The 16,320-nt window shown below is 36.1% G+C and overlaps 1 protein-coding gene across 1 annotated transcript in view; it reads right to left on the bottom strand.

Annotated features, from left to right (window-relative positions):
* The window catches only part of aaas (achalasia, adrenocortical insufficiency, alacrimia), a 32,951-nt gene that overhangs the window by 9,040 nt on the left and 7,591 nt on the right, over positions 1-16,320 (bottom strand). The window contains exons 8-10 of the mRNA XM_055215706.2: positions 12,028-12,171; positions 9,320-9,440; positions 1,102-1,226 (exon numbers count right to left, since the gene is read on the bottom strand). Of these exons, the coding sequence (XP_055071681.2) occupies positions 1,102-1,226; positions 9,320-9,440; positions 12,028-12,171 (390 nt within the window). The remainder of the gene's footprint in view (positions 1-1,101; positions 1,227-9,319; positions 9,441-12,027; positions 12,172-16,320) is intronic.

The following is a 16,320-nucleotide window of genomic DNA, read 5'->3' as shown; positions in this document are numbered from 1 at the left end:
TTATGAAAAACTGTACATAATTTTACTCAAAGTCAACGAAAATCGAGCAGGACCAAAAACATTTTACAGTCGATCGCTGTGAAAGACGTTAAGCGAAGACGTCAAGTAACCGCAATGACAGGGTTCTTAATATGACAAAGTAAGTGTTTTGATTAATAACATTAATGTTTATATTTTTAATTAGTGTGTACAACTAGTCAACTAAATGAATATAACATGGCAAAGATGAATGCACATTTATATATGCTATTGATTCAATAGATTTATAGCATTTTGAATAAAAACTTGTCATGGATTTATTGCATTTTGTGGAAAAAATAATCCGTTTTTATAATAAATCTTTGAAAATCAACTTATGGATTTGAATTTTTTATGTTTTTATAACCTAAAGATGCTGTGTGAAAGTTTGTAACAGAAAATAGTTGTTTTCATCTTGTCACTTTCTTGGTATAGAAAACACGTTTTTACCAAAATTTGTCAAAATGGATTTATTGCGTTTTGGAACCAAACTCTTCATATCTTCTGTGGTATGTGCACAGCCATACTGTTGCTTAATCATTGTTCATCAGCTCTTAATCTTAAGGTTTGATGATTTTATTGATAAAACTCTTCGTATTTAGGCTAGGATCATTGGGCTTGTTTTGCATGGCCATTGTGCTGGTTCTGTTTTGAAGATCTGGCAACACTGCATGTTTATTCATTACGCTATGATGACCAAGCGACAATAGAAAGTGTGGCTTTAAAGAAAGAGGGTGGGACCTTATGCTTTTAATGCTAACTTGCTATGGCTAAACTCTCCGAAATGCTTACCCAACCCTTTATGTTTACTGCTGGGTTGTTGTTTCGGTACAGTCCTAATTTGATCTTTTCTCACATTATTTAAGATAATTGAATTTGTCCAAAATAAAAAAGTGTGTGCTGCATTTAGCTTGCATATTATGTTGGTAACCCCTTTCAACAAGCTTTATAATGTGTTGTACATAACACCAGTAACACATTTAATAAACACAATGAATATATGATTTCTATTATGAACAACATTTGAAACAAAATGTATTTATCATTAGAGAGGACGCAGGTGACGTGACAGTCAGTATTCACCTGAAGAGAGCGGACGGTGTGGCGGCCAGCAGTCGACTGCCATCAGGTGACCAGGACAGGTACGTAACACCACCTCCACCTACCCGCTGTAAAGGTACACAGGCTTCTGCGGCCACATCCCACACCTACAACACAACATTAAAATATAACAGAAACCAAACACATCTCATGAATTTACAAGCATTTATCGCAATCATCTCTCACTGTGATAATTCTTTAACTTAACTGGGAAATAAGCCTGGATTTAGAGGAATATTCAATTTTCTTAAAAGAAAAATCCAGATAATTTACTCACCACCATGTCATCCAAAATGTTGATGTCTTTCTTTGTTCGGTCGAGAAGAAATTATATTTTTGAGGAAAACATTGCAGGATTTTTCTCATTTTGATGGACTTTAATAGACACCAACAATTAACACTTAACTCAACACTTAACAGTTTTTTTCAACGGAGCTTCAAAGGACTACAAACAATCCCAAACGAGGCATAAGTGTCTTATCTAGCAAAATGATTGTCATTTTTGACAAGAAAAATAAAAAATATGCACTTTTAAAGCACAACTTCTCGTCGAGATCCGGTCGTGATGCGCCAGCGTGACCCTACGCAATACGTCATGACGTCAAGAGGTCACAGAGGACGAACGCGAAACTCCGCCCCAGTGTTTACAAGTGTGTTGAAAGAGGACCGTTCTTACGTTGTTGTATGTCAACTGATACTAATTAATGTCTTTGTGTCAGTTTATTGTTTACAATGGTTCGCAAATGTGCGTTTTATATATGTAACACGTGACCTCCCTACGTCACTACGCATTTACGTTAGGTCGCGCTGGACCGGATCTAGACGAGAAGTTGTGCTTTAAAAGTGTATATTTGTTATTTTTCTTGTCAAAAATGACAATCGTTTTGCTAGATAAGACGCTTGTGCCTCGTTTGGGATTGTTTACACTCCTTTGAAACTCCGCTGAAAAAAACTGTTACGTGTTGAGTTAAGTGTTAATTGTTGGTGTCTATTAAAGTCCATTAAAATGAGAAAAATCCTGCAGTGTTTTCCTCAAAAAACATGGTTTCTTCTCTGCTGAACAAGGAGAGACATGGACGTTTTGGATGACATGGTGGTGAGTGAATTGTCTGGATTTTTCTTTTGAGAAAATGGAATATTCCTTTAACTAAACAAAACAATAAACTTTATGTCTTTTGACTCACTGACACAACTTCTGGTGGTGGTACCCACTGAGTCACTGTGCCGCCCAATAATAAACTTAAGAGTCAAAACAAATGTTACTGTCTAAAGGGCGATTTATAGCCGTGCGTAGGTTCTACGGCGTAGCTACGGCGTAGGCTATCCGTAGCCTGTGCGTAGCCTGACACGCACCTCGCAAAATTTTTAACAGCGCGTCAGTTCTACGCAGACCGCAAGCGCTGTGATTGATCGTAAATTATAAACGTAAATTCTGATCTAATTTAAGTCTGCACATTTTGGATTGCTTTTAGTTGTATTGATGTTGCGCTATTGCCTGCTGACCATGCTTGTGCATGCAATTTAGCCGAACGGGCTAGGTGCTCTCTCTGCGTCTCATATTTAGGAGTTCATCAAACTAAACATTAAAAAACGGATGTTTTTCGACGGGTATAAGTTTTAAAATGTATTTGAAACAGAGTGGTTATCTTGTCAAAAGTTAAACTACAAAACAGGTAAGCCGTTTCTTTAAAGGGGACATACCATGAAAATCAGACTTTTTTCATGTATTAGTGCTATAATTGGGTCCCCAGTGCTTTTATCAACCTAGAAAATGTGAATAAGATCAACTCAGTAACTTAGTTTTGGGAAACCATTCTCCACAAGCATGTGAAAAAATAGGTAATTTAAATTTGGCTCCCCTTGTGATGCCAGAAGGGGATAATACCACCCCTTAATCTGCACTATCCAACCACGGCACTGCCATTTAGTACAGAAACCAGCTCATTTGCATGTTAAATGACACACCCAAAATGGCACATTTTTGCACACACCTACAAAGTGACAATTTTAACTTGATATAATAAATTACCTATGATATTTTGAGCTAAAACTTCACAAATGTACTCTGGTGACACCAAAGATTTTTTTCACATCTTAAAATAGTCTTGTGAAATGTCCCCTTTAAATTTCGATGATGAAACAGAAAATATCTGCACCGAACCTATGTTTATGCCTGACACGACTGTCTTTCTTGTAATTTAATATTATGGTCGGTGTTCACTTTTAAATGATAGCAAAGAGATTCCTGAAATAAATAATATAAGAATCATCAGATGTTTCTGTATCTAAAGTGAATACAAAGATGATCAAACCAAGCAGTATTTCTGTGCTAAATAATAACGCTTAGGGTCTATAAAATCATTAATTTCAGTGTTTTTCTTGTTATAAAATAACGTTTAATGAACTGTATATAAATTTTGTTTTTATAATTTACCGTCACAATCACAAATTATTTGTCATTTCTCATTTGTCGTTTTATTTTGGTCATGACTGCTTTGACGCGCTAAATCTCGAAATTAAATAAAAACACTGAATTGTAGCCGGGGTTTCCAAGGCAGGATCACCTTTTTTTTAGGTTTAATTATCAAAATATTTTTTTTTGTGTGTGATGTTCTGTAGATCGTGGCTTTAAAATGTTATGAGGAATAATTAAACAAATGTTCCCTTACATTTTACCTTAAAAAAAAAAATTATATATATATATATATATATATATATATATATATATATATATATATATATATATATATATATATATATATATATATATATATATATATATATATATATATATATATATATATATATATATATATATAATATATATATATATATATATATATATATATATATATATATATATATATATATATATATATATAAATGCATCGTCAGTTTTGTCTTCGTTCATCACCTGAAAGACAGTTTTGGTCACTTTATCAGAAAGTTGTTTATATGTGCTGCTTGTGAAAGAAAAAAAAAGTTACCAATTTGTACCTGGCCCCCTCCCAACCCATGCACAAAAAACATAGATGATTCGACTATCGGTCGACTATGGAAAGATTCGACAATTCTGATTCGAATATGTAAATCCTTAGTAGAGGAGGACACCCCTATATATTAGTATTAGGATCTTTACATAAACTTTTTGTTCATTATATTAAGCAATGAAGGCAAGAAAAATAATTTTCTTTGTCAAGAGTGGATGAAAGGATGACAGAGGTGACAGATAAGACAGATGACGGTTATGACTGTGTACATCAGCATAGACTGCAAAACACTGCAAGAGTTTTCATTTGATGTTAAACAACTTTGCTGTTTGTTCTCTGAAAAATGAACACTGCTGCTGTGTTGTTTTTAATTAATTGCATTTTTTATATTTGTCACTTTCTTTAATCATTTTATTATTAACTCTTTCCCAACCAGCGCATTTTTTAAAAGTTGCCAGCCAGTGTCAGCATTTTTTATGATTTTCACAAAAGTTTAAGGCTTTCCAGAAAATGTTCCTCTTTAAATACAGTACAGGCCAAACGTTTGGACACACTTGACTAAAATGTTAACTATGATCTTAAAATCATTTAATCTGAAGATGTATGGTTCAATCCTTGAAATTATGTTGGTAGACAAAAATATAGCTGTGCCAAACAGATTACTTTCTGTTAGTAGAAAACTAAAATTTTATTTTACAATATTATTTTTGAAATAGAGGACTGAATATTGAAGAAAAAGCAGCCAATAAGAGCCTGAATTAAATATTCTTTAAAATTCATTCTAGTGAAACTTCAAGAAGCTGCTTTATAAAATGACACAAGTATGGTTTTGCAATTTCTAGGCAAAGGGTGACTGCACTTCAGATAATGAAATATAACAGAGTTTTGATTTATTTTGGATGCTTTTAGTCACCAACATAATTCCCACAGTTGCATTTGTGTTATGCCATAGTTTGGACAAGTTTATTATAATTCTGAAAAAATATAAATAAATAACGAGTGAGTGTGTCAAAACTTTTGGCCTGTACTGTATATAAACATACAATATATCAAATAAAAGAACAGACCTCTGCCTTCATTTGTTCTCTTTTTATCACTTCTCAAATATGTGTAGGTTTTTTTTAATAGCAAATTTTAAGCAAAAAGCTGAAATAATTCAAATTTTGTGGACTTTTTGATATAGATCAAAGTTGGCTCACAATGACCTTTAATTTGGCCCGTCATGCCACGTGAGATAAGGAAAAATTATAAACATAATTGACACAGATGTTCATATTACTAATTAAACATTTTCTAAAATGTATCCATTTTTGTTATATTTATACATTACAAGAATTGAAATTAAATGCAAGGAATTAAAGTGAATACATTTTTTTAATGTACATGGATACTTGAAGGTTAATAGCATGTATCACAAAACTCAAAAACTCGGATACTATGGGCTAATAATAGAGAGGTCGAGTGGCAAACAGACAAAAAAGGAAATTTTAAAATGATTGGCAAAATTATCTCTTTTTTTACGACAGTTACCTTTGAAAATAAAACTGCATTAGGATAATAGCGGTAATACAAATTGACAGAAAAACTTGTCATTGGCAAAGAAGCGCTTTCTCTTAATTGACGAGTTAACTCATCAATGGCAGGGAAAGAGTCAAACAGTAACAATATGTCACATTTAAAATGTATGGTTGAGCCATAGTATGTGTGCATCAGGATAGTACAACCTTTACCTCATTTTGAGCCAGGATAAGAGCACCACCTACTGCATAATAGTGAAAATATGGATTGAGGTAAAAACTTGTCTTTGGCAGTTAGAAAACTCGTCAATGGCAGGGAAAGAGTTAATTAAATGCTTTCTTGTTTAATTCAGCTTCCTCAGAAATTGTCATAACACCACTGATCATAACAAACTTATGGAAATTACAGTTACATATTTAATGTTACTTTTTTAAAGGCACACCATGGAACTTTTTGGCCACTAGGGGGTGCTAGACATGTATTTTTCACGCCTAGCGCCCCTTGAGGCCACAAGCGCCGCAGCACTGTCGCAAAGGAAAGTAACTGGCCAACCTTAAAACTAAACTAAAAACTAAACATTTAAAACGCTAAACGATCAACATTTTGAGACAACAGGAAGAAACGCAGTCATGTTACAACTTTCTGATGAGGAACTCGTCGTGGCAGAAGCCATTTCTCAATCTGAAGGTTGCAGCCTCCGGATGTCGTATTTCTAAGCTGCATACGTCATCAAGACTGTCTTATTTTAGAATATTAACAATTATAAAGTTGACTATTATACTTAGTTAATCGTAAATTGTTGCAGTATGCTTATGACTTGCGAATGAAATGCTCAGTTTACCTTAATAAACCAGGCTTGATGACGTATGCAGCCTGCATATTTGACCTCCGGAGGCTGCAGCCTTCCAATTGAGAAACGACCAGAAGTATTTCCTTGCCTTTTTCGAAACAAATATTGTTGCATCGTCTCTCTCTCCCTCGCCACCAGGATTTTCCGCAATGGTGCTCGTTTTTCCTCTCTTTTGTGTGAAAATTGTCACTCCAAATCCAATAAACCCATGTGTTTAGGGAAAGAGATTAGGTCTGCCGCTTTGTAATACATCACGCGAGTGACAGCGGAACGCAGCAAATGAGGAAGAGAGAAACGCTCGGATCTGATTGGTGAATGAATAGGGTTTGGTTTTACACTGTGTGAGTTTGAGCAAGTTTGACTGCTATAGCATCCTGGATTGTAATGTAAATACCATAGACACAGTAAAAGAAAGGTAAATACGTGAACACAGCATCTGAATACAGGGAACTATATGCAAGATAATCGCCGTCATTTATGAAGAAGATCGCATTTATGTATGAATCAAGATCGTGGTTTAAATTAAAAAATTGCCTTAAAGGGGAATCGAACCCGGGTCGCCCGTGTCATACGTCCATGACACTAACACGGTGCCACAAAGTCATATAATAGAAGTTGCTCTCTACATTCCTTAAGTAGCCTCCAGCAAAATTCACGTTAAAAACAAATTGTGTGGAGGAAGTGACGTATGCCGTAAAGCAGTCGAATTTTGTGTTTTTTTTGTGCTCTGGTTACTACCAGAAACCCTAAGTTTTAAAATACGAGTAAAAGTGATACAGACCCCGTCCGGCTATGGTAGACATGTCATTCAACCTATTTAAAGTCGATGTACTATCACAAGGGTCTTGAAAATTTATTATGAAGGTTGGAAAATTACATGGTGTCGCTTTAATGATAAAAAGAGTTATTTTGAGTCATTTAACTCAAGTCCAAGTCAAGTCTCAAGTCATGAATGTCAAATTAAAGTCAAGTCGAGTCTTAATAATATTTGTCCTAATATTTGTGACTTAAGTCTGACTCAAGTCCCTCATCTCTGATGTGTAATAAAGTAAAGCCACTAACATTGTTCTTGTATTTCTTGGACAAATCTGTTAAGTTGACCAAGTTTTAATAACTATTAATAACAGACTATTAATAATCATTTTCATATTATGCTAAAAACAACATGGATCACAAGACTTAAATTAAGTATAAATTAAACACCTTCTGTTAATAACCCTGAAGAGAAACAAACCAAATATTAGAAATTTTAAAATTCTCACTAATATTTTTACTTTCAAACTGATCATTTGTAATGAGTCTTAAAATAACTTTTAAAAAAATCATCATGAGCATTTTTATTAATGATCTTAGATTTTTGGGGCCCACTATGTATCTTTAATTTAAAGTAACTTGTTATTAATAGGGATGGGTACCGACCTCGGTACTTTTATAGGCACCGACCGAATTGCGTCGGTACTACCCAGTATCGATTCACATAAAATCAATCGGTGCTCAATTTCGGTACCTGAGAGAACATGTCAGCGCGCCGTGTGAGTCTGGTACGTAGCGAAAGCGTGTGCGCGCGGGAGAGAGAGATGGTGTGGTAAGTGACACCCCTTTGCAACTTGCTTAATGGCTAACAGAAAGCGATCTAACATGTGGTTAAATTTCACAAAGGATGATGCAGACAATGCTACCTGTAATATTTGTAACAGTAAGTGCAAGGTAAGCAGTGGTAATACATCCAACCTGAGGAAGCACTTATTTAAACACAGTGTGTATTTAGAAGCACAGCTTATTAAGCTTATATAAAAACTTATTAAGATGCGTTTTCGTCGATCGGATCACTAGTGGACGAGAGAGACAAATTCTGTTTACACCTGGTATTTAGCAACACCAGTCCGTCTCTTTTTTCCACTTTCGATCGGTCCTGTCCTGATTACTTTGAGTGGTGGTCCGTGGAGACCGCGGGGAAGTCCCTTTGCTTTTGTTTTAACGTAAGCTGGAGTAATGACGGGTTTAAATGCACACGAACTAATACTATGCTTGTGTTTTAAGTAAACATGCTGCACAGTGTTTTGTACATGAATATGTTGGAGCTTTCTCAGATTTTTCAGCACAATTAATGAATTAAGATCACACAACTTTCACGCGCTCGCGAAATGAAACTGCGGAGATCAGCCGCTTTTAGCTTTATCAATGAAAGCCTAAAGACTGTGTGTTCACGCTAAAAGTCAGAAATGACGTAAAACGTTGTCCTCAGTACCTCAAATTAGATAAATAGGAGGAGAGAAGGCAGTCCGTGTGGCTGTTCGAACACATTTAACCACATGCGGACCAAATGCCAATGCTGGCCAGATTGGCAAAAAAGTATCTCTGTGTCCAGTCCTCTTCTACATCCTCAGAGCGAGTGTTCTTTACCGCTCTGTCATGGCTTTTACCTGAGAACGTTGACATGCTGATTTTTCTAAAAATCAACTGCTAGTATTGTTTTCAACATAAAAGTTTACTTTTATGTTGCTTTTAGGACGTTTGTTCATTGATCATTTGTCTTACTTATATATTTTATTTATTTATTTTATTTATATGTAAGACATATGCCCTGGATGTTATAGGGATGTTTTTTTTTGTAAAGATTGTGTGTATTATTAAACATTTCGAAATAAATAACAAAATGTTGAAAATGAGAGGTTTGGGCTTATTATGTCCACTGAAAGTCACTTAAGTCAGAGTAAAGTACCGAAAAAGGTACCGCTGGGTACCGGTATCGAATTCCAGGTACCGGCCTCGGAACCGGTACCGGTAAAAATGTGAAAGGTACCCAACCCTAGTTATTAATAAAATAAAAGGCTTCTTTTACCATCATGGCTGTATCGACTGGAGACGCAGATACCAGCAGAGAGCCAGTAGGTGACCAAGAGATGGATGTGATGGGAGAATGACCCGGATGAGACAAGACCTGCGCACAGCCAGACGACGGCCTGCAGACGACAGTGTGTGAGCATATGCATATATACAGTATTGTTCAAAATAATAGCAGTACAATGTGACTAACCAGAATAATCAAGGTTTTTAGTATATTTTTTATTGCTACGTGGCAAACAAGTTACCAGTAGGTTCAGTAGATTCTCAGAAAACAAACAAGACCCAGCATTCATGATATGCACGCTCTTAAGGCTGTGCAATTGGGCAATTAGTTGAAAGGGGTGTGTTCAAAAAAATGGCAGTGTCTACCTTTGACTGTACAAACTCAAAACTATTTTGTACAAACTTTTTTTTTCTGGGATTTAGCAATCCTGTGAATCACTAAACTAATATTTAGTTGTATGACCACAGTTTCTTAAAACTGCTTGACATCTGTGTGGCATGGAGTCAACCAACTTGTGGCACCTCTCAGCTGTTATTCCACTCCATGATTCTTTAACAACATTCCACAATTCATTCACATTTCTTGGTTTTGCTTCAGAAACAGCATTTTTGATATCACCCCACAAGTTCTCAATTGGATTAAGGTCTGGAGATTGGGCTGGCCACTCCATAACATTAATTTTGTTGGTTTGGAACCAACATCATTTTTGAAAAAAATGAGTTACTGCCAAAATCAGTATTATATCAGGTCAGTAGTTAAAAGTAAATTCTTAATTTTACGCAAAATCCAATATCCGCCGTGTTATTCTGTCATCTTTTCTCCCTTTTTTCCCAAAATGCGATAAACGCCACTGCTCCTTTTTTACAGAACGCAATAAATCCATTTCTGATATTACAGCCCACCAGTCACGCAATGTAAACAAACAATGGCGGACGCGCTGAGTCCACGGAGTCCTAGTTTTCCTCATCTACTTTGTACTTCGTGATCAACAAACAAAACAAAATAATACTTTAATTGCATCGCTAAACCTGTGATGGTTTTCTGTGATGGGAAAGAAACGTAAGCCATCAGCATCTAATAATTTCCCTGAGAGGCACTCGGGAGACGGGTGCTTGTTCTCCCGACAGCAAGCTTCTCATGCTAACACATTGACCCCAGAGGATCTTATGAAAAACTTTCCATAATTTTACTCAAAGTCAACGAAAATCGAGCAGGACCAAAAACATTTTACAGCTGATCTCTGTGAAAGACGTTAAGCGAAGACGTCAAGTAACCGCAATGACATGATCTTAATATGACAAAGTAAGTGTTTTGATTAATGACATTAATGTTTATATTTTTAATTAGTGTGTACAACTAGTCAACTAAATGAATATAACATGGCAAAGATGAATGCACATTTATATAGGCTATTGATTCAATAGATTTATAGCATTTTGAATAAAAACTTGTCATGGATTTATTGCATTTTGTGGAAAAAATTATCCGTTTTTATAATAAATCTTTGAAAATCAACTTATGGATTTGAATTTTTTATGTTTTTATAACCTAAAGATGCTATGTGAAAGTTTGTAACAGAAAATAGTGGTTTTCATCTTGTCACTTTCTTGGTATAGAAAACACGTTTTTAACAAAATTTGTCAAAATGGATTTATTGCGTTTTGGAACCAAACTCTTCATATGCAAACTGATCCATGATCCCTGGTATGCGATAAATAGGCCCAACACCATAGTAGGAGAAACATGCCCATATCATGATGCTTGCACCTCCATGCTTCACTGTCTTCACTGTGTACTGTGGCTTGAATTCAGAGTTTGGGGGTCGTCTCACAAACTGCCTGTGGCCCTTGGACCCAAAAAGAACAATTTTACTCTCATCAGTCCACAAAATGTTCCTCCATTTCTCTTTAGGCCAGTTGATGTGTTCTTTGGCAAATTGTAACCTCTTCTGCACATGCCTTTTTTTTAACAGAGGGACTTTGCTGGGGATTCTTGAAAATAGATTAGCTTCACACAGACGTCTTCTAACTGTCACAGTACTTACAGGTAACTCCGGACTGTCTTTGATCATCCTGGAGGTGATCATTGGCTGAGCCTTTGCCATTCTGGTTATTCTTCTATCCATTTTGATGGTTGTCTTCCGTTTTCTTCCACGTCTCTCTGGTTTTGCTCTCCATTTTAAGGCATTGGAGATCATTTTAGCTGAACAGCCTATCATTTTTTGCACCTCTTTATAGGTTTTCCCCTCTCCAATCAACTTTTTAATCAAAGTATGCTGTTCTTCTTAACAATGTCTTGAACGACCCATTTTCCTCAGCTTTCAAATGCATGTTCAACAAGTGTTGGCTTCATCCATAAATAGGGGCCACCTGATTCACACCTGTTTCTTCACAAAATTGATGACCTCAGTGATTGAATGCCACGCTGCTGTTTTTTTGAACACACCCCTTTCAACTAATTCAACTAATTGCCCAATTGCACAGCCTTAAAAGCGTGCATATCATGAATGCTGGGTCTCATTTGTTTTCTGAGAATCTACTGAACCTACTGGTAACTTGTTTGCCACGTAGCAATAAAAAAATATACTAAAAACCTTGATTATTCTGGTTAGTCACATTGTACTGCTATTATTTTGAACAAGACTGTATATAAATATAAATAAATAAATAAACATACATACATATGATGACTATTTGTACCTGGTGGAGAGAGATGTAGGGTCCACGTGCCATATGAGTAAAGAGCTCTGACAGGCCACAGCCAACACAGATCCACACAGAGGTTTCCACTCCAGATCACACACTGACCTCTGAAGACGATGCTTTAGTGTCGGACTTGTCGAACTGAAACAAAGACAAAAACACACATCTGCATTTGTGGATGCAAAAAATTTTATTGGCCACGTACATACTGCAGCACTGCACACTGTTATCACTTCTGCTTTCAGTATTTAATTCATATATACGATTGACAACTGCATTCATACTATATATAATGCAATTCAATCTCTTTCAATCCAGGACCCACCTAGACAGATAAAATCTTTCTTAAGATGCACAATTTTTTAATTGAGATATAGGCCTTAGAAAAGAATCCCTTTTGGAAGAGTAATTTTTACTTCCTTTTATTGCCCTTTCAACAAAGCAATAGTAAAATAAGCATATTAAACAGGCTTCGTTAGTTTTTAATTCTAACACAGTTTGCAAATAATTTTCAAAACAATAACGAAGGTGAAGCTTTATGACGCTTTGAAGGAGAGAGGAACGATGGGAAATCTCACCATTTAGGGTCAAACCGATTCACAAGAGGAAACTGAGGGTATCGTGGATACTACATAATTGATAGGTGACAATGACAAGAGCCATTATATAAAATAAGAAATTCTCTGGATTTACAAATCCTTGGGAACATTTGGGATAATGCAAGTACACACCTCAGTGTTTCCGCTATATACATTCTACCGTGGCGGCCCCCCATGCCTTAAACATCCCCGCCACGCCTGCGGTTGTGGATAGAAGGGATACAGCAAACGAAATCTCGCTGGATGAGCACTGTTTTATCCTAATCCTTCAACCAAACCCAACTCTAAACACAAAATTTCACACGATTGTAGGATGTATTTGTATCTCATTTAGCCAGAGCCGCTGTTTTTATCCTAATAATCCTACCTCCAAATCTAATCCTTAACTTTTCGGCATTTGCTGTATCCCTTCTAGACAAAACCCACGGCGGTAGCTCGCAAAAAAGCTACAGAAATGTCCGCCCTGCCAGACTGGCTGTCTTAGAAATAAATTCCTTTCTGGATTCGCGTGTTAACTCATTTATAAATAAATCTCCTAAAGGATCATAATTTCTTCCATGGGTTTAGTTTAATGAACAAATAGATTTAAATCAACAGAGGATGATTAGGCTACGTCTCTGTTTTGAGAAATAATAATAAAATAAATAAGCCTATAGCCTACGAAATATGTTACACTTAAATAATAATTAAATTGACAAAACGAATAAAAAAGTATTTGAGTTTCTGTTTTTTTTTGTGACGCGCTGACCAAAGCAGCAGAAAGCACGTCATGTTTTTAATGATTTTAAATAAGCACAAAGTTTTCTCCTTATTGTGAGTTTACACAAATAAAAATACATAATTTAAAGTTTCGAATATTGTTTTACTTTTATCTTTATGACTATAAATTTAGGGTAATTTAAGGTGCAAGGTCATCACGCATTTGATGTTCACCGGCGCATATACGGACGCAGCGCTGCGAGAAAAGACATTATTAAACTTTCGATTTAAAGGTCATATATTTTTAGGCTTTCTAGAGTTTTATTTTAGGTTATGATGTCCTTAAGAATATATATTTGCTGTTTAAGTACCAAAAACAATCTCTATATATTTTTTACAGCTCCTCTTTCAGGAGCTCTGCTAAAAACAGGTCGTTTTGGCATGTAATAAGTAATATTCATGAGCCTCTCTTCTGATAGGCCTGTTTTTATGAGTGAAATACGCAGTTGAAATAAAGTTACCCATGGAATAAAACTAAATGTTAGTTTCTGGACACTAAATGTTAGGTTAGTAAACCAACAGACACAGAGACTAAGAGATTTTAACCTTACCATGTTTAACTCATTAAACAAACAGACACCAACAGGGCTTGTGTCTGTAACTTAAGAATACAAACAATGTCTGATTTCCAACAAATATTCTATCAAAACCGGTGGCTACCAAAGACTTTAACGTTACAAAACAACATGTAAGCATCTAGTTAGCAAACACGTTAGCGTTGCATAATTGTTTACAATATATAATTTCAGTTTTCTCTGGCTCCATAATGTAATTTAAAAGTTAGGACTGCTGATAATTCGCATGCGATTGTCTCGTGCATCTCTTCAGTAAAGCCGGTTCATTGATTAGTAAGTTAGTAAATCACCATCAGCTGCTTTCAGAAGCGGCAACCGGCAGCCGGTTCTGAGAGCAGGTGATGCCGCTTTACTACAAACGACGAGATTCGCGTGACAATCGCGTGCAAGTTATCGTGCAGCCCTGCTTAATATGTGTTTACTTACGGGCTGTGGATTTAAGGTCGGATCCAACAAAGTAAGTACTGCAACATCTTTGATGAGTAGATTCCTGGACAAACCAGCATTGAACTGCCACACCGAAGCAGTCACTTGTGAAATGTTTAGATCAGACGGCTAAAGTTTAACTAATTGTTGAGGAATTTCTAATTAAATGAATATTAGTCATTGTTCTCGTATATTAATGTTTTCAGAAGCCTTTGCAATGATTTAGTTTCCTGACATCCATCAATTGAACAGCATTTTCTCACGTGGTGTGATATAATTTCGGAGTTTGTTTAGCAACAAGGGGGTGGGGCAGTGGACGGTGGACAGTGCTCGGGGTGGAGACTGAAGGCGGCGACTGTCTCACGGTGACGTAGCAAATTCACGGAAGTGAGCTCCTTCAAGCAGGCTGTGTGAATTTGACTCTTAAATGACTGTTTTGAAACTTACAGTATATGGTACTTACACAGCCCCTAGACCTCAGTTATCATGAAAAAAGCCACAAAATTTCAGTTTTTACCATATGTGACCTTTAACATATTACGAGTTTTTTGGACATTCATTTGGAATCACTGTAGGCTACTCATATTATCAACTTATCTGGTCATTAGTTATTCAGAATATAGGCTATAAGCGCAGTAGCGCGCTGCTGACCGCTCAGCTGTCAATCAATCTTCTGTGCTTTAGATCGACACTCCCAAAGTTTCACATTAAATGATATATTTGTCCAAAAACAAAAGGCTAAATACTGAATACTACTTATAGGCGACTGCAAGACATTAATAGTCGAATCTGTTTGTAAGGAAACTTACATTATTCCCGTGGAAGAGAAGAACGTTGGTAATAGAAACTTGAGGCAGACGGTGAGACTGTTTTATCTGTTTTCAGACGAAACAGCAGGGTCGGGGTACCCGCGGGTGAACCGCATAATATTTGTAACGGGTGTAATAATAGGCTTTTCGCGCATCATTTGCGTTGTAGATGCAGGTCAGGACTCAATAGACAAGAGTAAAATGCGGGTCTAACATCCAAGACCAAAATTCGACTCGCTTTTAAATGGCCCCGTGCTTTGTGTTTAAGATCTGTCTGAAGACCGTTAAAGGTTTCTATTCAACTGCGCGATTTGCGGTGTGACCGGCTCGGGGTCTTTATGTCAAATGGTCCGGGTGTGAAATAAAATTGCTGCTGATGGATGTTCGGTCAATCACAGCGGTGCGGATTATCAAACAGGGCTCTGTGCGTGAGTTTGCAACAGCTCTGTAACGCTAAACACGAGCACAACTTGCAATGCACACTACATTAAAACTACAATGAAATATCCGAACTACGCACGTAGCTATGTAACGTTTTTTAAGAAAATACATTTTAGATCAAACATAGAAAAGCAATATGCTATAAATATAAGGAAAAGTAAATGACAGCATGAAAATGATAAAAAATACATGTTAGTTTACTGTAGCCTATATTCTACTTTAAAAAAATAATGTACATTTATAATCATCATGGGCGCCCCCTGCCGCCACAGCTGAAAAAAATCCTAGAGGAAACACTGCACCTGCATAAAATATATCACATTGTGCAAGTGTTTTTTAGATTTTTTATTAAAAAATGTGCATTAAGTTGTGCCTTTAAACGTCTTGTGATAGCATCATAAAGTTGAGTTTGTGGCAAACCTTTTACAGTGCATGCATTACATTATTCTGTCTTTTACTGCATGTGCTTATTTGTTTGGGTTTCCAATAATGTTCATATAAAGTCTTAGGGGGGTCTAAAGTTTTTTATGCATTCTGACTTATTAACACTGTTTAAGAGTTTGCTTAACATCAGGGTTCCCACACTTAAGTTAACTTCAAATTTAAGGACATTTCAAGGACTTTCCAGGTCCAATACCCTCAAATTCAAGGACTAAATGTGGGGACACATTTCAAGTAAGA

Source organism: Misgurnus anguillicaudatus, chromosome 17 (assembly GCF_027580225.2).
Source record: "Misgurnus anguillicaudatus chromosome 17, ASM2758022v2, whole genome shotgun sequence".
Lineage (NCBI taxonomy): Eukaryota > Metazoa > Chordata > Actinopteri > Cypriniformes > Cobitidae > Misgurnus > Misgurnus anguillicaudatus.
Note: the sequence above shows the minus strand (reverse complement) of the source record. Positions and strands in the feature narration are given on the sequence as shown.